The 20883-nt window shown below is 34.3% G+C and overlaps 4 protein-coding genes across 5 annotated transcripts; 3 read left to right on the top strand and 1 right to left on the bottom strand.

Annotated features, from left to right (window-relative positions):
• Positions 1 to 1899: 1899 nt before the first annotated feature.
• LOC124833663 (L-ascorbate oxidase homolog) lies at positions 1900 to 5737 on the top strand. The gene is made up of 7 exons (XM_047308192.2): positions 1900 to 2176; positions 2305 to 2414; positions 3550 to 3820; positions 3907 to 4009; positions 4126 to 4471; positions 4750 to 5118; positions 5219 to 5737. The coding sequence occupies exons 1-7, from the start codon at positions 2030 to 2032 to the stop codon at positions 5508 to 5510; spliced, it is 1638 nt and encodes a 545-aa protein (XP_047164148.1). The 5' UTR covers positions 1900 to 2029; the 3' UTR covers positions 5511 to 5737.
• Positions 5738 to 6845: 1108 nt separating this feature from the next.
• LOC124833641 (U3 small nucleolar RNA-associated-like protein) lies at positions 6846 to 10510 on the top strand. The gene is made up of 6 exons (XM_047308166.2): positions 6846 to 7365; positions 7515 to 8165; positions 8453 to 8902; positions 9456 to 9628; positions 9734 to 9917; positions 10089 to 10510. Exons 1-6 carry the CDS (start codon positions 6961 to 6963, stop codon positions 10179 to 10181), a joined length of 1956 nt encoding a protein of 651 aa, XP_047164122.1. The 5' UTR covers positions 6846 to 6960; the 3' UTR covers positions 10182 to 10510.
• Positions 10511 to 10733: 223 nt separating this feature from the next.
• On the bottom strand, positions 10734 to 13167 carry LOC124833642 (orotidine 5'-phosphate decarboxylase). The gene is made up of 7 exons (XM_047308167.2): positions 13010 to 13167; positions 12651 to 12915; positions 12423 to 12542; positions 12179 to 12337; positions 11609 to 11781; positions 11268 to 11373; positions 10734 to 11067 (listed from the first exon to the last, which is right to left on the bottom strand). Exons 2-7 carry the CDS (start codon positions 12891 to 12893, stop codon positions 11038 to 11040), a joined length of 831 nt encoding a protein of 276 aa, XP_047164123.2. The 5' UTR covers positions 12894 to 12915; positions 13010 to 13167; the 3' UTR covers positions 10734 to 11037.
• An 869-nt stretch (positions 13168 to 14036) lies between these two features.
• On the top strand, positions 14037 to 16834 carry LOC124833662 (Glycine cleavage T-protein family). Of its 2 annotated transcripts, none has more exons than XM_047308191.2 (4): positions 14037 to 14271; positions 14830 to 15415; positions 15782 to 15900; positions 16163 to 16834. In XM_047308191.2, the coding sequence occupies exons 2-4, from the start codon at positions 14858 to 14860 to the stop codon at positions 16707 to 16709; spliced, it is 1224 nt and encodes a 407-aa protein (XP_047164147.1). In that variant the 5' UTR covers positions 14037 to 14271; positions 14830 to 14857; the 3' UTR covers positions 16710 to 16834. The 2 variants fall into 2 exon arrangements, with proteins under 2 accessions (XP_047164147.1, XP_047164146.1); XM_047308190.2 differs by having other exon boundaries at positions 14039 to 14271; positions 14842 to 15415.
• Positions 16835 to 20883: the final 4049 nt, after the last annotated feature.

The raw sequence follows: 20883 nt of genomic DNA, 5'->3' as shown, positions 1-20883 counted from the left end.
AAGACAAAGATAAAAACAAAGTATATTGTATTATCCAAAACTCCAAACTTTTTGTAAGAAAAACCTAAACATGAACTTAGTTACGATGATTTTTCTTACTAAATCTCGAAGCAAGTAGAGATTGGTCCTCTTACAGTCAAATTATAGTTTCTAGTTTTTTTAAAACCTAATATGTCCAAGAGTATTCAAAGAACTGGGCAAATAGTTTTTTTTAATTTTTTTTCTAAGTTGGACTTTCCGAACAGTATAATAATTATTTGATCTGTGTTTTAATATTTTGTTCACTCCGTCTAAACCATTATCAACACTTGTTTGACCGACAGAAATGCTTAGTTTATATACACTTGACACATTGACATTATCTTATAAGAAAAATATTTTTAATAACTTTTTTAAAATTGTTTATATGATAGTTAGATCCGTTTTAAATATCCAAACTAATAAAATAAAATAATGACACATAAAATTATTGTGAATTGTTAATAATAACTTCTATTACCGTTCTTTTCTTCATTTGTAAGTATTTTAATATTATTTTACATAAACTAGAAAGGTTTTCTTGATTTTAGTAATGTAATTGTGTAAATTGCCGCAAATGAATGCGCTACAAATAAACCAATCACTACATATAAATGTTGTATTTAAGTTTGAAAGTGTTGATTCTTTTTCTGTTGGTATTGTCAGTAGTGACCGTAAATGAATGCACTATAAATATACCAATCATGAGCCTTTAGAAATCTGCTTCACCTTCAGTTTTTTTCATAATAATTCTAACAACATCTTCGTGTTGCCATGCAAACGCTTGATCCTGCACCTCCCATGCTTCTTTAACTCCACAACTTCATTAATTGCAGGAATTAAACCATGCCCAGTTGTGGAAGGTTTATATGAACTACTTCAAAATGATATAAATACTTAAACTCTGACTCACACAGCTTACTTTCTGATACCCAGAAAATGATTTTATCATCACACCACAAAAACAAATCATTTTCTGAGGTTGAATCACAAAATTGGATTCTTTTTCTTGATAACTTAGCAGGCTTAGGGATAAGTAGCTGTAAAATGTCAGATGCACGTGACTTGAATTCATCAACTTCGATATCATTACAGATACAGAAACCAAAACTAAAGAAAAAAATTACAAATATTAGCATGAGTCTTGGTGGAAGTGAAAAATGGATGGTATTTGTTACTGCTAGAGCTGACACTCTGCTGTATATTTTGTTGATTTAACATGTTAAATGGATGCAGGTGAGTGGGACCACTGTGAAGCATGTGATCACGATGGTCCTTTATTTGTTAAACTGGATGACAACTCACTCCATCTTTCTTTGCTTTCGCTACCAAACAAAACTTCACTGTTGCCCTGCCTCTCCATCGTAGGTTACCACTTTTCTTCTCTTAAACCACGTAAATACACCAAAAAATAATTAATTAGATAAAAACTATGTAATTTTTCTTGTAATTAGTTAACCAAGTTTAATTAGAGTGAATTTTAAGTCTAATTTAATTCATCAAATATGTAAAGGAAAGTTTGTATTTATTTATTTTAAGTCTGAGTTTTACATTAAATAAAAATAAAAAAATAAAATATTACATAAAGATAAAAAATTTATTAATCCATTAAATCTGATATTAGAATCCCCTAAACCTTTACAAAAGAAGAGAAAGAATTATGATATTTTAACAATTTTATTAAATACATATTTTCCAAGGAAAAATATGTCCTCCATTTTCACTATGGCAAAGTTCCTTCCACCGACCAAAAAAAATTGCAAACAAAAGTAAAATAAAAACTACCAAAGGAGAAGGAGGAGGAGAAACTATAAAAAGTGAAACATTTAGTTCTAGACTTTGTTGTAGGTTGTTTTCTGTATTATTGATCTCTGTTATAAATCTGTTTTCTAATAAACAACACAAAATAAAAAACAAAACAAACACAGACAGATCTATAATGTAGAGGTTCACACTACATTATAAGCAGCAAGTTACCACACCTTGCTCTTCTGAGGTCAGTGTATGCAAAATGAGACCATGCAAGTGTAATCTTCTCTCTTTCCTCGTTCTTCTTGTCACATTTCTTTTTGCTTTCGTCCACTGTGAAGACCCTTATCGGTACCTCACTTGGAAGGTCACCTACGGCGACATCTACCCTCTTGGTGTTAAGCAACAGGTACTTTCTAACTGCCACTCTGTTCTTCTCAGAAAGAAAAATTTCCTAGCTTTATGCTCGGCACAGGTTGGGGTAGCCTTTGTTGAAGATTTTTGGGTTCAATGTGGTTTTTGGTTCCAATCTTGCAGGGGATCTTGATTAATGGCCAGTTTCCGGGGCCTCAAATAGACGCTGTTACAAATGACAACTTGATTATCAATGTCTATAACTACCTCAGAGAGCCATTTCTCATTTCTTGGTACATTCTTGCATCCTAGTCCTATCTGAATTGTTCTGCTTTTGTTCCTTAATTTCTGTCCTGGAAGCATGCCTTTCATGAAAGTTATACATTTTCTGTGCAGATTTTGAATAAAAACTATTAGAAGTTCCTACCTTTTCTTATCCATCAAAATTACGTTTTCCGTTCCTTAACTTTTCTGATAGATCAGGTGAACTTATTCGGTTTTTTCCTTCCCTGGAAAAAGAAATTCAGAGCTCACATGATTCTTTATATTTAATTTATCAAGTTAGTGTGATATTTAAACGAAATCTACTAATTTGCCTCAGTACATGAATATGAGGGGAAATCTTGCTATATACGGGGGCATGCAAACTTGTGAACTTTTTTTGTCTCTGTCAATGCTATCTTTTTTGGCCTCTTTTTTATAATCGATCAATCAGAGATTTTATTTTATTTTTTTGTAAAAACCACTTTCAAACAAAGAGCTAATTAGAGGTTAGATTCCCTTTTTTTAATGACGCTTTATGGTAAAATCTGTGTCCTATTATAATGGACGTGTGGATTATGTTTCCATGAGTGGCTGCATAAAAGTATTCATCTTTACAATATTCTGTTTGGGCATCTTGCAATTGACTGACTATATAGATCCCTGTTATTAAAATAGTGTATTTGAGCAGTTGGCAACTTAGGAATCTAATACAGTAGCTTACTGAATTTGGGACGGTAAATTACTACCATGATTTCATCAGATCATGGGATTTCAAAACTGTTCACAGGCATCTTCTCAACCCTGCAAACATAAACCTTCTTTTATTACTTGACCAGTCTTCTCAGTTAAATTCTTACAACATTATAATGCAGGAACTTTTTCGAGGTTCAACTCAAGATGGAATTGAATTCTCTCGTCAAGTTTGCTTCTTGTTAAACTATGTGAAGAGAAACTCGAATGTGACATGTTTAGGGATATCAAATCATATTTCATGAACAAATGTAAATGCTAACTTTGCAGAACTGTTGTTGTTCCTAGGTTGTTTGTCCAACGTCCAATCAATACCAATGATTATGACGAACACAAATCATATAGTGTATTTATTTAGCAGGTAGAAACAATTGTGTTTGTCAGAATTTGTTGATGTTAGCATGTTTTCTGCAGGAATGGCTTACAGCACAGGAGGAACTCTTGGCAGGATGGAGTGGAGGGCACAAATTGCCCAATTCCACCTGGGAGGAACCTCACATATGCTATTCAGGTAAAAGACCAGATTGGTAGTTATTTCTACTTCCCATCTCTTGGAATGCACAAAGCTGCTGGAGCATTTGGTGGCATCAGAATTTGGAGTCGCCCTCTCATTCCTGTCCCTTTCCCTCCTCCTGCTGGAGACTTTACCATTCTTGCTGGAGATTGGTTCAAGCTTGACCACCGAGTAAACCCCTTGCATTCATTTCTATTTATCCTCTCTTCACATCCTCTCATCATCATTACATTTATACTTACCCTTTGTTATTGTAGAGACTGAGACGAGTACTAGAGAATGGTCATAATCTCCCCTTCCCTGATGGCCTTCTTATCAATGGACGCGGTTGGAATGGAAACACATTCACTGTTGATCAAGGTAGGTAGCCAAATAACTCTAGGCTTTGCTGAACTTTCTTTTGTGCTCTGCTACCATTGTTAATTTTCAAAAGGCACGCCTTTAATCACTACACTGTTTCAATGCCTTATCTGTAGGTAAGACTTATAGATTCAGAATATCAAATGTGGGGCTCACAACATCAATCAACTTTAGAATCCAGGGCCACAGTTTGAAACTTGTGGAGGTAGAAGGATCTCATACCCTCCAAAACTCCTATTCTTCCCTTGACATCCATCTTGGACAGTCCTATTCCGTGCTGGTCACAGCTGATCAACCTGTCAAGGATTACTACATAGTTGTCTCTACAAGATTCACCAGACGGATACTCACAACAACTTCCATTCTTCATTATAGCTATTCACGCATTGGGGTATCTGGACCAGTTCCTCCAGGGCCTACCCTTGATATTACATCATCAGTTTATCAGGCTAGAACTATCCGGTATTCTTTTGGTTGCATATTGCTATTCTGTTGTTTAAGTTTATAACTATTAGAGTACATACTATTGCACATTGAGCTAATGTACAATTTGGTCCTTGAAGTGGTAATTATGTTTCCTTGTTGCTTGAAAGTGTGAAGTGTCAACTGATATACGCACTTAAGGGACCAAATACAGGATAAAACTTTGCATTAACTATTACATGCACTTGTTAGGATTATACCTGTAACTTATCTGCCAATAACTCAGTATATATTCTGTTTTGATGATCCCAAACCAGGTGGAACCTGACTGCAAGTGGGCCAAGACCAAACCCTCAGGGATCTTACCATTATGGATTGATCCAACCAAGCCGGACCATCATGCTGGCAAACTCGGCTCCTTACATCAATGGAAAGCAGAGGTACGCTGTCAATGGTGTCTCATACGTTGCACCAGATACCCCATTGAAATTAGCCGACTACTTCAACATCCAAGGAGTTTTCTACGTTGGAAGCATTCCTACCATTCCTAACGGTGGCAATAATGCCTACCTCCAAACCTCTGTCATGGGGGCCAATTTCCACGAATTCGTGGAGATTGTGTTCCAAAATTGGGAGGATTCTGTGCAGTCATGGCATATTGATGGCTATTCCTTCTTTGTTGTAGGGTATGTCTCAGCTATTTACTATTTAACTAACTAAATCTGCATTGCATTCATGTAACTACAGTGTCACAAGAACTAACATATGATTTTGTGAGGTGAATAGGTTTGGCAGCGGGCAGTGGACACAAGACAGTAGAGTACACTACAATCTCAGAGACACAGTTGCTAGATGCACCGTACAGGTGTATCCAAGGTCGTGGACTGCAATCTACATGGCACTAGACAACGTGGGAATGTGGAACATAAGGTCTGAGAATTGGGCAAGGCAATACTTGGGACAACAATTTTATCTGAGAGTGTATACACCTTCCAAATCATGGAGAGACGAATATCCTGTCCCAAAGAATGCCCTTCTTTGTGGCAGGGCAAGTGGTCGTCGGACAAGGCCTTTCTAGTTTCATCATTTCATTTATGTAGGTGGTAGTAGCTAGCTACATGCACTGCAATTGCACCATGTCACGAGAGGGTGGCATATTTACTACCAGTATTTCAATTTACATATTTTTTTGAGATGCTGAGGTATCTGCTGCATCTGAGTATGTATGAACTTTCAAGTTTCATCATTTTCACGTATTCATTAATAAATCAGATGCTGAAGAAGAAAAAGGCAGCATTTTTGGAAGTACGTGAACCAAAAGTATGGCCACCCGTGACTCTGCGCAATGTACTCTTTTCTTCAACGTCCTCTTGTCTGACTCAGTATGCGTTTGCTTTTATACTTTTGTATAGTATAAAGCAAAAAAGTTTTGGATTCGAGGGCGTACATATATATCTGAGAAAATAAATAAGATATATTAACAATCATTGAGTAAAACCCTAATAATTGAGATTATAATTAAAAATGTTTTCTTTTAGAATGATTGAAACAGAAAATGTTTTTTAATTTATTAACTTTTATTTTTTTCCATGCGCTTACCTGTTTTACCTTAATAATTAATCTATAACAATTTTATTTTCCATTTTACTTTTAATTATGTTTTAGAACTAATAAAGAAAAAGATAATAACTTATACATATATTATATTTATGATATTTATTTTTCTATAATAATATATAAGCATACATTCTTTTTTTATATTCCTATTTTACTCAATTATATTTTAAAATAAAATAAAATCTGGACTGTTGTTGTTACAACCCTCCTTTTCACATTAACAACATTACCTCAATTTAACTATTTCTAAACAATCTGGACTAGTGTTGTTACAAGGATCATAATAGATATATACTTCATCAAGTTCTTGGGTTCAAATATGGTGAATAGAAAAAAAAGAAAGTTTTTGGAAGATGATCTCACATTAAAGGTACTTAATTATATTTTTAGGCAGAAAATAAATAAAATCGATCAATAAATTATACCAATAATATAATTAAAAACAGAAGTATACTAATTTTTTTACTAAGACAAAAATGTGCCTAAATTTTAATTCAGTGTTCTACCTACAAGTAGAGATAAGATAAAAAAAGGATTAAACAAATATATATATATATATATATATATATATATATATATATATATATATATATATATTATAATTTTGTCTTGGTATTTCATTTTTCGCTCAAAATTTCTTGGATAATGTGTATTTTGCACATCTTTTGTTTCTCAATATCTAGTAAGGTTGGTGGGCTTTTTATTTTATTTTTTAATTGAAGCCCACAAAGGCCCATCCCATTATTAAGGTTCGTTTATATAATGGTTGGGCCGTTTTCAATAAGAGTCCCAACACGAGCAAAACCCTCCTTCTACCTCAACTGCAGAAAGATAGGTTCAAGGTTCGAAACTAAAAGCTTCGTAGTTCCTCGCGCTGCTCCTCTGTTTGACGGTGTTCGAAACCAAGCAACATGGCGGACGTGGTGCAGTACCGATTGGAGCGCATGGTAGATGAGCTTGACGACCTCGAGCAGCGTGGTCTCTTCAACCGCCGCGAAATCGCCGAGATTGTGAAGCAGCGGCGAAAATTCGAGTACAGGCTGAAGCGTCCGTGTCCTCTGAAGCAGGATTTCTTGGCCTATATTGAGTATGAGACTCAACTCGACGCTCTCCGCGAGCTCCGCAAGAAGTCCGTAGCGCGGGAATTTAGAAAGCAAGGCAACAAGAAGCTGAAGAAGTCCAAGTCGGATGTCGCTGGCTTGCTTAGGATTATGGAGATTTACGAGCTCGCTTTGAAGCGCTACAAGGGCGACATCGATCTCTGGTTTCGCTATCTCGAGTTTTGCAGGATCAGAGAAAATGGCAGGATGAAGACGGTACTTAATCTTGTTTTACTCAATTGTTCTCCGAACATTTTCATTGCATTTTCGTTTGGATTCTTCATATATGGGATACATGTATTTATATGCGTGTATAACATGTAATTCATACAATGCTGAACAATGCTGTTTTGAATAATATGCAGGCATTGGCTAAAGTTATTAGGTTTCATCCAAAGGTTCCGGGAGTTTGGATTTATGCTGCGGCTTGGGAATTTGATCGCAACTTGAATGTTGCGGCTGCTCGTGCTTTGATGCAGGAGGGTCTCAGAGTTTGTCCAACTTCGGAAGATCTTTGGGTGGAGTATCTTCGGATGGAACTTACCTACCTTAATAAGTTGAAGGCACGGAAGGTTGCTTTGGGTGAGGATGAGGGAACTCTCACCCGTGATGATGAAAAACAATGGAGGGATGAAAACAAAGAGTTGTTCATGTCTCTGGATGAAAAAGTGGAGGGTGATGATGATGATGGAACAAATGTTGGAAGTGATCAATCGAAAAAGAAGCAGCAATTGTTTGCAGAACATGGTATGAACATTTTCAAGACTGTATACGGCGGAGCGGTTGAAGCTGTCCCTTCAAGTCTCAGTCTTAGGAAGCGATTTTTAGAAATATTGGAGGGTACAAATTTGTCAGATTACGAAGATATGTGTAAGAAGATATTGAATGACACGAAGAGGGATTTTTCATCACAACCGGAATTTTGGGACTGGCTTGCAAGGCGTGAATGTGATCTTGAAAATGGTCAGGGGATAAGTGAAGAGTTCATAATTCCTCGGCTGGAAAAGGCTATTCAGGTATGAATCTTTGGGAACTTCTGAAATCATAGGGAACATGGTACGTCACTAAAGGCTATTTTGGTGACTGAGATTTATGACTGCTTTAGCCTGAATCTAGGAAATATAGGTATATTTGATGGAGGTTGTTATTGTAATTCCATCTAATTGTATCCCAGCTCTAGGAATAATGCTTGTTAGATCGTGGTAATGTTGGACTTTTCAATGATTCTTTTCTTATGTGCCTGTTGGTGTAGTGAAACTTGGGTCTGACCCCTATATGTTTTTTACCCTTATATGTTTTGTAGGTTTATGAGGAGGCTTTGAATAATATATCATCAGGAACTATGTTTAGTTTGTATGCAAATTTTCTATCGGCTATTATAGCTCCTAAAGAAGGAGAAACCAATATAATTGGGCCATCTGGTCAGGCTGTAAACTATATATCACATCTCCTGTCAATATACGGAAGGGCTGAAAGCATGGGATGTATAACTGAAGATCTTGCTTGCAAGCACGTGTCCTTACATTTGCAATTGAGACAACTGGAAGAGGCTCGGAAACTTGCAGCAGAGCTTTGCAGTGGAAAGCTTGCAGAATCGGTGGAGTTATGGGTGTTGAGGATTACTATTGAAATTAGATACATCACAAGAAGTTCTGCTACGCCTAGTGATGCTGATTTGCAAACCCTTTTTGAACTCTTTCAACAAAGTTTGATGAAAGTTTCTGCTTCAAAATCATATCACTTGTGGTCAAAGGTACTGTTACCACCAATATCTTGTTTCTGTTTTTCTACGGTCAATCATATCTTGATTCTGTTTTTATACGGTCAATCGAATCTTGAATTCTGTTCCAATCAAATTCTTTTTTAACACAAATTTATGTTCAGGGTTTAAACTATACAATATTTGTTCCTTGATTATTTGATTTTTGAACCGTATCTCGGTTAGAATTATCTGGTTTTCCTTTTTCAATATGATTTCCATATGCTTTTTCCTACGGAAGATTCAATGTTAATTGGTTATTGTTAATGATTCATTATTGCTGAAAAATAGCTGTTGGCTTTTAACTTGTTTCCCGTCTTGTAAAGAAGTGTTTGCCGGTTGAACTTGAAACTGAAATTGGTAAAAGAATGCATGTACTTAGTGCTGAAAAGATTTTTATGTACGCTCCTCCTTTATTAAATGTTCATGCATTTTTATTTATTCTGTCAGCTTTTGAATGGATTTGTCCGTCACTTGAACTATTTTCTATAATATTAAAATTGCAAAGTTCTTCATATAGTTCATCTTCTATTCTTCTTTAATACAGGCCCTTAAATTCTATGCAAATCAAAGACAATATTTTGATAAACTGGTAGAGATTTCTGTTGTTACTTTGGTCAGAGATGGTGGCAGTGAAAATGGGTTTTCCCTTTCTTCTGCCATTGTAAGTTTTGTACTTCAAAAAGATGGAATTCAGCAGACTAGAGATATCTACAAACGGTATGTGCAGTGGAATTACCTCAGGGTACTGGTTACCAAAACATTATTCCACAGGGTTTTATGTCTTAAATCTATAATAAGTTCCTCAATTGGTTCTCATTGCAGATATCTAGCTTTGCCGCATCCTGGCCTTGCGTTACATAGACATTGCATTGACTTGGAAACAAACCTTGCATCAATAGGAGATAAAGATGGTCTCATAAATTCCAGAAAGTTGTATGAATCTGCACTCGCAACTTATGACCAAAATGTCAGCTTATGGCAAGATTATTATCGCATGGAGACCAAGGTAAATTTTCCCCCCTTTTGGTATTACTACTGCTAGGAAACTGCTTTAATTGCACTTTGACTTGTTTTTAAATCCCTTTCCATATCTGGTTTGTACCTATGTGTAGCTGATAGTTTATCATTCAATCCAAGTGATGCATCCATGGCTTTATTTTTTCGGTTGATTGTGCAGATGGGGACATCAGAAAAGGCTACTGCTATTTATTGGCGTGCAAGGAGAGTACTGAAAGATGCTAGTGAATTTGTCACCTCTCCAGATATGTGATAATTTCTAACTTAAGACCATGGCTATCAGAGTTCAATTTTGACCGATTTATTTTTCGTCAGAAATTTGTTCCTTTGGCTAGTCTAGACACAAGTTTGTTTTCCCTTCTCGAGAAGGTGGGAAATAGAGCTTCCTTCGTTCTTTCTTCCCGAAAGCTAGATATTAACTGGTGAAGTCTTGGGAATTTCTTCTTGGGTTTATTTTGGTAACTGTCATTGGTAGGTTGTAAACATGGCAGAACATGTATCTTTCAATTTTCTGTAAAGGCTTATAAACCACAGTTGTTCTGAGTTAAAGAATCAGTGCATTCTCCCAAAACTTTTGTTTTCTGCTGTGTTCTTAACACTGATTGTAATATACCCTTGTGGTGTTCTTTCATGCTGAAGAGAAAGTTGTTAATTGGACGTTGTCTTAAAAAGACTTTCAAATATGATTTTGGACGTTATCGTGTGTAAGCATCCCAAGTTACTGGTTTGAAAGTGATTGCAAAGTGGATCATGCAAGACGTAGGGAAGCATGTAAATCAACGTTTAAAGGGAAACTGAACAACCATTGAATGAAATAATCCTCCGTATTGTATGTACCAACTGATGGTAAGTTCCCCAAATTTTATTTTTAAAGCACTAGAAGGGCATTATTATATTTATACGTGTATAATATACTTATCGCTTAAATGACTTACAAAACAGAAATTCAAATGGTTGCACAGAACATACTTAGACCACATTGTTATCCAGTTTTTTATTCGCTTTCCCTTTTAATATCATCTGGCAAAATGCTGCTACATTTGTCAGCAAACATGGAATACAACTCAACGGGCAATTGTTGAGAGGAAGATTTATCTTGATCTCGTGTTCTATGCTCTTGGCCACTGTGGGCTCACTACCTACAACAGTCAAATAGTTACATTAAATTCTATTTCTATTTTGATTAGCAATGTATTGAGATGAGCATGACCAGCGAGACATAAAGAATAATAATCTTAATCGCATGCATGCGATGTTCCACATTAAGTCTCAAAATATATCATGGTCGGCACACTAACCATTTCCACACATTTATCGTAATAATAGGTAAACTGCTAACCTCAAGCGTGCTAAAGACTAATCGCATTCGGCTAGCAACAACTGACGGTTTCTCAGCTTGACCCATAACAGCTGTCTGTTCTAATTGAAGAGTCTTCACCGGAAGCCTTCAATAAACACATATCAAGCATTACTGTGAATTTCCAATAGGCTTTTGTTACTTGCAAACTTTAACTATGCACTACAGTAAGGAAGGAGAACAAACTTCACCCACTAACGGTAGTGGTAGATGATACTCTTTAATGGGGAAAAATCATACATACCACTACTCTATTAGAAGCATATTTGAAAAGTAAGGAAAACTAAAATATAGGAAAAAAGGGTGCAAGGATGGCATCTCACCAAGCCATTCCCTTCATGAAATATGCATTTGCTATAAGAGCACAAAAGCCTTTCCACTGCAGTCTCACTTCATCTGACACCGGAGGTGTAGATGACCATCTAACAATGGTTGGTTGGGGTGTGCACAAGATGGTGAGGAATATAATGCTTAACCAGAAAATGCATTCATCAACCTGCATGATACACGTCATTAAGAGTAAGACAATTGAGACCTAGCAGAATTCATGACCACCAAAATCAAGTAACCGATATTAGGTAATGCAAGTGATGCCAATTTGGTGTTGTATTAAGAGCTAGCATTAAGTAGTTGCTTAGAAAACTAATAAACTAACAAGCTTAACTAACAACTATCGGTTCTATAATTTCTGTTACCGTTGCTTCTTTCAAAGAGGCTTAGCCTGTTTGTTTATATGCAGACAAACCTGTCTCTAAGAATCTGCTAAACATAATGGAGAAAATCAGCTCCTTCTACACAGACACAGCTCCACCAATTTACAGTAAAGGCTAATCCTCAAGAAATTCTCGTGATAATCATGATTGATGGCTTAGAATTAGCTGTTTATAACTGACCTCCTCTGAGATGATCTTAGATTTCAAGCTGGTGCTTCCACCATAACTTTGCATTACATCAATTTCAATCCCAGAGTTCTTCATATCCATAAGTTCTTTCCTCAATCCTTCATCAGTGCATCCGAGCGAATATGCATTTACCCCGGCATTGATGAACTCCTGAGAGTGAAAACACACAAAACAAACAGGTTTAGAATATAAAGAATTGAAAGAACATGCAAAGGAGGCATGTCAATGGTAATACTTTTAGATTATCGGTTCCACCACGATCAATGAAGTTCCTGTAACGCCTGAACAAGCTGATGGCTATGTTGCGTGAAGAACGATATTCATCATCAGACGAAACGGAATCCTGTAACCCACACTTAACATGATGCCAAAAAGAAAAAAAAACATATCAATCAGCAAGAGCAATGATAATTGATGAATCAACTAAACTACACAAGTCAAATGGTCCAGCAAGCATGCTTACGAGCCATTTATGTGTGGCAACATGATGGAATAGATGAAGACTCTTCTGTAGCTTATCACATTTCCCAGAGAAGGAGGAACTATGAAATAATATATTACTAGAGGGATTGCCAAAAGGTTTAGGATTGCAATTCACCAAATTAACATTGTTATTGATCTTGCATGGGTATGTTTGTTGAGCAGAAGCTGAATCTTGGTATAAATGGCACTTTAGAATAGCTCTAGGAGCATACACCATTAGCATGTTTGAACCATTATATTGATCCCTTCAAAACAACCAATAAAAAAAGGTTGGTTCAAGAAAAATAAAGACAAGAGGAAGTAAATAAGGAAAAGGGATTTGGAGAGGGAGAGTAATACCTGGTGGAGGGTAAGCATAAACTTCACTGAAACACCAAAACATAGAAATAGAAAATGAGAAGAGAGAATTTAGAAAAAGTATCTATGAAACGGGGCTTCAGCGGAACCACGAATATGATGAATGGTTTCTGGCTGCCAACAATCGCTTTCAATTCTTAATATTTGTAAATCTCCGCGCAACAGACAATACCAACGTTCCGTGTACTGTTTTTCGTTTCTGCCCCTTCCCATCATCAAAGATTGCTACTTTCAGTCATTTGTTTATATATCATTTTCCTGGTCAGCTCATCACTGCTAAAATTATGTTAAATTAAGATTTTTTTTTTAAATAATCAATAAATGTTGTATAAAGTTTTCTACAGCCAGCCAAATATAAGCACACGAACTTTGCAAATAACAGGTTACATAAATTTTAAGTCTAATTTAATTTTATAAATAATTTTTAAAATAAAATTTATAATTATTTATATATTATAAATTCATCTTATCTACAATTTCTAATATATTATAACTAAATTTTTTAACTTTTTAATAATTTTTATTACCCGAGTCCAGAGGCACCAACCACCCAACTGCTTCCTTCTCAAGTCACTTGGCTCAGGTTTTGGTTCACTTCTTCTATTTCATGACCAGACCATCTCACCAACTTCATCGCTTTATTATTGCTTTTATCAGCTACAAAAATGAGGAGAATAACAAGATTTTGAAAAAAAAAATATATTACAAAATAACGTGCTAAACCATTATTTTTTTTATCGATGTAAATAATAATATTAAATCAAACCATAAAGTCGATATTAATCATATTTATATATATTGAAAATTAGTTTGTGATAATCAATTTGAGGTGGTTGATATTAAAAGCATGTAAGATATATATCATATGATAGTCGGAACATATATAAATTTTGAGGATAAATTATTAGCAAGTAGAAGGTATTGGTGAAAAGAGATTGGGAAGGAGTGAGTGTGGTTTGGTAGTGCTTCGACCACTCACTAACGATGTGGTATTATCGACAGAGTATGTCGATTTGAGAAGAGGAACCTCTCACCTCTCTCTCGTTCTCAGCCACCAACACCCGCTTTTTTCTTATTCTTTTTTCTTCCTTTAAATATATATAAATGCATCTTATATTATTTATGTCCAAGTCCAACAGATAAGCCTCCCTCTTCTTTCTTACACACACTGCGCACCTTTTCTCTTCTCTGTTGCTTCGTTTTCCTCAACAATTCCTTACACATTACAAACCAATCTCTGTCATGTCAGTGCTCTCACTTCTCTTTTTCTCTGTTTCATTTTACCACTTCGCTTCATAATAATATCGTATTGATCCGTATATTTAGTTACTCACTCTCGTAATCTCGAAATTGGCATTTAGATCTAGAAAATGTAGCCGTATTGTCTTTATTTCATTCTGGGTGCATGGTATGTGATTGATTCCTCACTGGGTTTTTCATCTGTCACCGTACACTGATCTGTTGTTTGAATTTTTGAGTTCTGCAAAATGTCATGTTTATAGATTTTCTATGACAATTTTCATGGAATGTTAGGTTTAATTGTTCTGTTGTAGTTTTATTTCCTTTTGGATCGCATCTGGCTTGTTACAATGGGCCTTGGTTTTTTCTCTGACTGCAACGCCATCGAATATCTTGTTCCAGTTTCGACATTGGGATTTTGGCCAATTTTGGTTAGGGAGAATGACGTACCGTCTTGTATTATATTTCCCAAATTTGGAATTATTTGATTCAATTACAGTAACATGAAATTCTGTGACCATTATCACTGTGGTGTGTCAATAACTTATCTTAACCTTTTGAAGTATTTTCTTCAGATATCTAGCTTAGAAAATGAGGGGGGGATTGTGGCAACTTGGGCAATTGGTCACACGTCGTCTTGCTCATGGAGATAAGAAGGCTGTTGTTCGTCGATGTTTTGCCTCTGAAGCTGAGCTGAAAAAGACGGTGTTTCATGACTTCCATATTGCTCATGGTGGGAAGATGGTTCCATTTGCTGGATGGAGCATGCCAATCCAATACAAGGACTCAATCATGGACTCGACCATAAACTGTAGGCAGAATGGTAGCCTTTTTGATGTTTCTCACATGTGTGGGCTGAGCCTCAAAGGGAAGGATGCTGTTTCATTCCTTGAAAAGCTAGTCATTGCTGATGTTGCTGCGCTTGCCCCTGGAACTGGGACACTCACTGTTTTCACAAATGAAAAGGGAGGGGCAATCGATGATTCAGTAATTACCAAGGTGACCGATGACCACATTTATTTGGTTGTGAATGCTGGTTGCAGGGATAAAGATCTGGCTCATATTGAGGAGCATATGAAGGCATTCAAGGCCAAAGGAGGTGATGTGTCATGGCACATACATGATGAGAGATCTCTACTTGCTCTGCAGGTAATTTCACATGCTCTTCTACGTTGGCACCTGCTAAGGACAACTTTTAACTTGTTTTGTCTGCTATGTGTTACCTATTTGCCTTTATCCTGCTGCTTGAGGTTTTCTCCTGTAGAGACATTAAACATTAAACCAATGCTTCAGGAAACTATTTAGCACACTGTCATATCACCTGCCATTGGTATCTTTTGTTCTAGTATCGCATATTCTTTTCCCAGTCACAAGATTAAAACTAGGTATAACGATTCACTTGTTCAGGTGTTTTATACTCGTGTTAAAATATTCAAATGAATTGAGGGGCTTTTGAATTAATAGACGGCTCCTCACTGTAACATCAATAAAGGATTTTTATTGTCACTGGTGCAGGGTCCTCTTGCTGGCCCCGTTCTTCAACACCTCACAAAAGAGGATTTGAGCAAGCTATACTTTGGGGAGTTCCGTGTGTTGGACATAAATGGTTCACAGTGCTTTCTTACCCGAACCGGGTATGCTTTTCTTACCAACATCAACATTTCCTTCTTTAAAGTTCATCCGAGTACTAATCAACTTCCTGAGACTCCATCTTGTGTTACTTTGGCAATCTTTCCTTTCCTTTCCATGATACACTAACTTTCTTATTGTGACCGAGTAATCTTGATTTTATTTTGCAAGTTTCTGTTGTCAGTAGAGTCTATCAGGGACACCATGCTTAGTCTAATTGGTTGGACCAAGCATAATGAATAACACTTCCTTCATCGAGACTTTCAGGTATACTGGAGAAGATGGATTTGAGATCTCAGTTCCTTCAGAGCATGGTGTAGATCTTGCCAAGGCAATACTGGAAAAATCTGAAGGGAAGGTGAGATTGACAGGATTGGGTGCAAGAGACAGTCTGCGACTTGAAGCTGGATTGTGTTTATATGGGAATGACATGGAACAACACACTACACCAGTTGAAGCAGGACTGACATGGGCTATAGGAAAGAGAAGGAGAGCAGAAGGTGGTTTTCTAGGAGCTGCTGTTATCCTGAAACAGCTTGAAGAAGGACCTTCCATCAGGCGTGTTGGTTTCATTTCTTCTGGTCCACCTCCCAGAAGCCACAGTGAAATTCAAGATGAAGGAGGGAAGAACATTGGGGAAATAACCAGTGGTGGATTCAGTCCTTGCCTTAAGAAGAACATAGCCATGGGATATGTCAAATCTGGATTGCACAAGGCAGGCACCAAAGTAAAGATTATCATTCGAGGAAAAGCCAATGAAGGAGTCATTACCAAAATGCCATTTGTACCAACAAAATACTATAAGCCATCCTAATTTACTTCTGTATTTTTATCTCAAACATTTCCTAATCACTTCTTCTTGTTGACAAATTTTCCCATAATCCGAGTGTTAAAAGTCAATGTTAATGTCATTGTCTGAAATATAGGCTTTCGATTGCATTCATAATTCCATATCAATATTAAGATATTTGAGTTGAATTTTGTTAGAAAGCCAAGAAGTTTTACATTTACAATGAAAATGCTGAACATGAAATAAAGATGACCAATAAATCTATTCCCTTAAAGATTTAGGCTAGAATAAGTGTTAAACCCATTGCATCAAATTTGACGTGTTAAAACAATGCATTATACTCCTGGTACTCTAGCTATATTATGTCTGGAATGCGTCCTTTATGGCAGTTCCTTTTTGGTTTTCTCAAGGCATTTTATTAACTGTAGAGTTTATGTTCAAACTTTCAAGTTCGCTTCCATTGTCTGTACAACAATGCTACAGATTTCATTAATGAAATCTATTTTTATGAAAAGGAGATTTTTTTTAATGAAAGTGTGTTTATGTCTATCTAAGAATGGAAGATTTGTTTATTTCATGTAAAAGCATATTATTTTTCTTTTCCATGAATATCTATCACTAAAAGAAAAATATTATAGTTCTTGAAAATTTAATGGGTAACCTCTGTTGTGGATGAAAGATTTTCAATTGTGGGAGTTTTTATAAAGAGTGAAAATGGCCCGAGCTTAGAAGGCAAGGGAAAGAGTCCACCAACAAAACCCTCTACATATTCAAGTAATTAAGAGTGAGCAAATAAAATAATAATAAATAATATTTGAATAAGGGTATTAATTGATTACTTCCTCTGTTTATAAACCTTTTAATATATAGAAAATATATTAAGTAGTTCTCTTAATATCCTTTAAATAATAACTGAAATAGAACTATAACACATCTTTTCAATATTTCAGGAAATATTATTATTATAATGAAGCATCTATTATTGAATTTTTTAGATAATATTGAGTTACCTTTGAGGCCGATGATCTTGAACCGTAAATTGCAATTCAAAATAAATTTTATGGGTTGTTTTTATATTTTAGTTAGCAACCAAACTTGATTTTCAATGTGTTAAATTAATTTTTATACAGAAGACAAATAAATTTATAACACAAGTTAATTCAATTAAAAACATTTTCAAAGATGATTTTTACAAAATATATTTAATCGTCGAAACATATGATAGTGTAAAGTTTACTCATTAGGTTAAAAAATAAAAATAGTAATTAAAAAAAATAATAAAAAAATTCACGATAGATAACAAGTACTCATGGATATTTACTACCTACAGATTATGGGTAACGAGTATTTTAATATCTGTTTATAAATGGATCGGGCGCGGGTATTATACTATTAGTACTTATAGATATCCGTTACCCGCAAAAAATAAAAATAAAAATATAATTTATATTTTATTACGTGAAATTTAATTAAAATTAAAATTAATTTATATTTTAAAAGGTTAAATTAAATTTTAATTTATATTTAATTTAATTTACATTATAATTTATATATAATTTTTGTAATTTTATTTAAATTTTATTTTAATAATTTATAAAAGTATATATTTTTAAATATTTGCATATATTCATGGATACCATGGATTTGCGGACATTTTTTAAATGGGTATCCGTGTGGATAACGAACAAGTAACAAAAGAATTGGATTGTGGATAGGCATTATCCATGTCCGACTCAATCCGTTATTATCCCTGTATGTAATCAAAGGAAAAAAAAGTTTAATGTGAAAGTTGAGTAAAATTTCCAAAAAAAAAAGACCAGAAAGATAAATTTCTATAAATATAAAATAAATTTGCATATAAATTGAAAAGACCGGTAAAGAAGCCTTTGTAGTGTTTGTTACCCTAAACTACAAAACAAGAAATTCTATATATAATTATAAATTTAAAGGAGTTATACATTTTATTTATTTTGCACAAATTCTACACTAACTTATACAGTCTATTTGTCACCTTTTTAAGAGAGACACACCTACATATTGTTGCAACTCTTTTACATTGTTGGTAGCAACTTTATCAATTTCACAATAAACAATTAACATTTCTTTTGATTTATTTCCACAAACTACTTATTTCTCAGTATCTCAATATATTAATCCCATTGGCTTATAACCTTTATCTCAATGATTTTTTTTTTTCATTTAAACTAACTCAAAAGTCTGATCCCATATATTTTAAATTAATATAAACCAATATATATCTTAAATATATAAATGAAATCATTAATATTTATTCACAGGTATGCTGATTTCATCCATTTTTAGTTAGACTTTCAATGAAAAGTTTCCACTAATAGAAATTTTAGCATAAAACGGTGTTTAAATAGAATTTATCTACAAGAAAAAGAAACACACTTTCAAACCAATTAAGTTTTTGCTTCACACAAGGATAATGAAAATATTATTATTTTATAAATTACTTGTGAAGATAAACTTGATTCTGATTACGCAAAGCATATTAAAGTATTTCCATTATATTCTAAAAGCAATGACATTAATTATGAACAAAATGTCAGAAAATATGGTACAAGTGGAAGAGATGAAATTCAATTGGACAATATTACAATCATATAATTTGATGCACTTGCTTTGCAAATATATCAAGTTGGGGTAATTTTTATCCGTATAATAATAATTCTAAATCCAACTAAACATTAGATTAATCCAAAATTATAAACGTTAAACCAGGTCAACACGAATAGTAGGATAACTAAATTAACCATTGTGTACATAAATTGCAACTCTGTAAAAAAAAAAAAACAATTAGTTTATCTCTACACACTCAAAATATTGTTATCCATATGTATACCAAGACCCGAAATACTGTCCATTTCTTTTACTCCGATATATATCATCGTTATAATAAATGTGTTTTTAATTATTAAACGATATATATATATATATATATATATATATATATATATATATATATATATATATATATTTATTGGGACTTAGAAATAAAAAAAATCAAGACTTGGCTTTCGGAATACAGAAAAGAAGGAAAAACACAAAATAAAGATTAGAAAAGATCATAAATATAAAAGACAAGATCATATTCTTATATTTACTTTTTTTACAAAAATAAAAAGATCTACCTGTTCTTTCAGGATCGAATACAATATGCAAAAATCTCTTCCCTTCATGCAATCCTTCCCATTACTTGGCTCTTTGAATTCCGAGTACTCACACCAAAAACAATTCTTACAAAAGATTTCTCAGCTTACTTCGTCATAGCTCTTTAGTCAAATCTCAATATAATTAATGCAAAATTAAATCATAAATTATCATTAATACTTTATTTATAATGTTTTATCTCATTGATTATAGATTTAATTGGATGGATTATATTTATGTAGTTCCTTCAGCCTTGAAATCTACTACTCCAATTACTTGTCAAATAAGCTTCATTCTTTAGCTATCCATTCATGTTTTCTTAGATAGGAGACACAATATTTAATATCCGAATTATGATACCCAGTCCACGATACTTGATATTCTATTGTGTTAAAGTTATAGACCTTGTTTGGAAAGACGAGTTGTAAATAATAATACTAATAATTCATATAATTAATTATATGGATTATATAGGTTGAAAAATTTCATTCCTATCAGACAACTTAAACAATTAAATATTTTTTATCATCTTTATCTTGTTATTCATTTTACACTTCCAGTTTCTTACTTTACATTCTATAATTTTGGCAAAGCATAGAAAAACCAAATACATATAAAAGAGTAAGGGAAGTCAACCTTATACACCGGAACACCATCTAAGCTAAATAAATTAATGACTACTCAAGTTAGGATCCACCACAGATTCGACACCAAGCTGATTTTGGGGCGAGTTCTCTCAGCTGCGACACATTTCTCCCCCAACATCCAAACTAATAAGAATTAATCTTATTGTTTTTAGAAGACAATATGTTTGTATTAATGTTAATTTAAAATGAAATGAAGAGAAGGACATTGACGGCTCACCAATTCATTTCATTGACTTGGTCTGTTCAACACTTCCACCCACTCGCATGCCCACTTGGATTATCAACATGGGACTAGTAAAACCATTATTTTATCACACACAAAACCAAATAAAAGAATTAGGTAATTATGTCATACACTAAATTTAAAGCAACTGTTA

This window comes from Vigna umbellata, chromosome 1, assembly GCF_029865625.1.
Source record: "Vigna umbellata cultivar VRB3 chromosome 1, Vumbellata_1.0, whole genome shotgun sequence".
Taxonomy (NCBI): domain Eukaryota; kingdom Viridiplantae; phylum Streptophyta; class Magnoliopsida; order Fabales; family Fabaceae; genus Vigna; species Vigna umbellata.
Note: the sequence above shows the minus strand (reverse complement) of the source record. Positions and strands in the feature narration are given on the sequence as shown.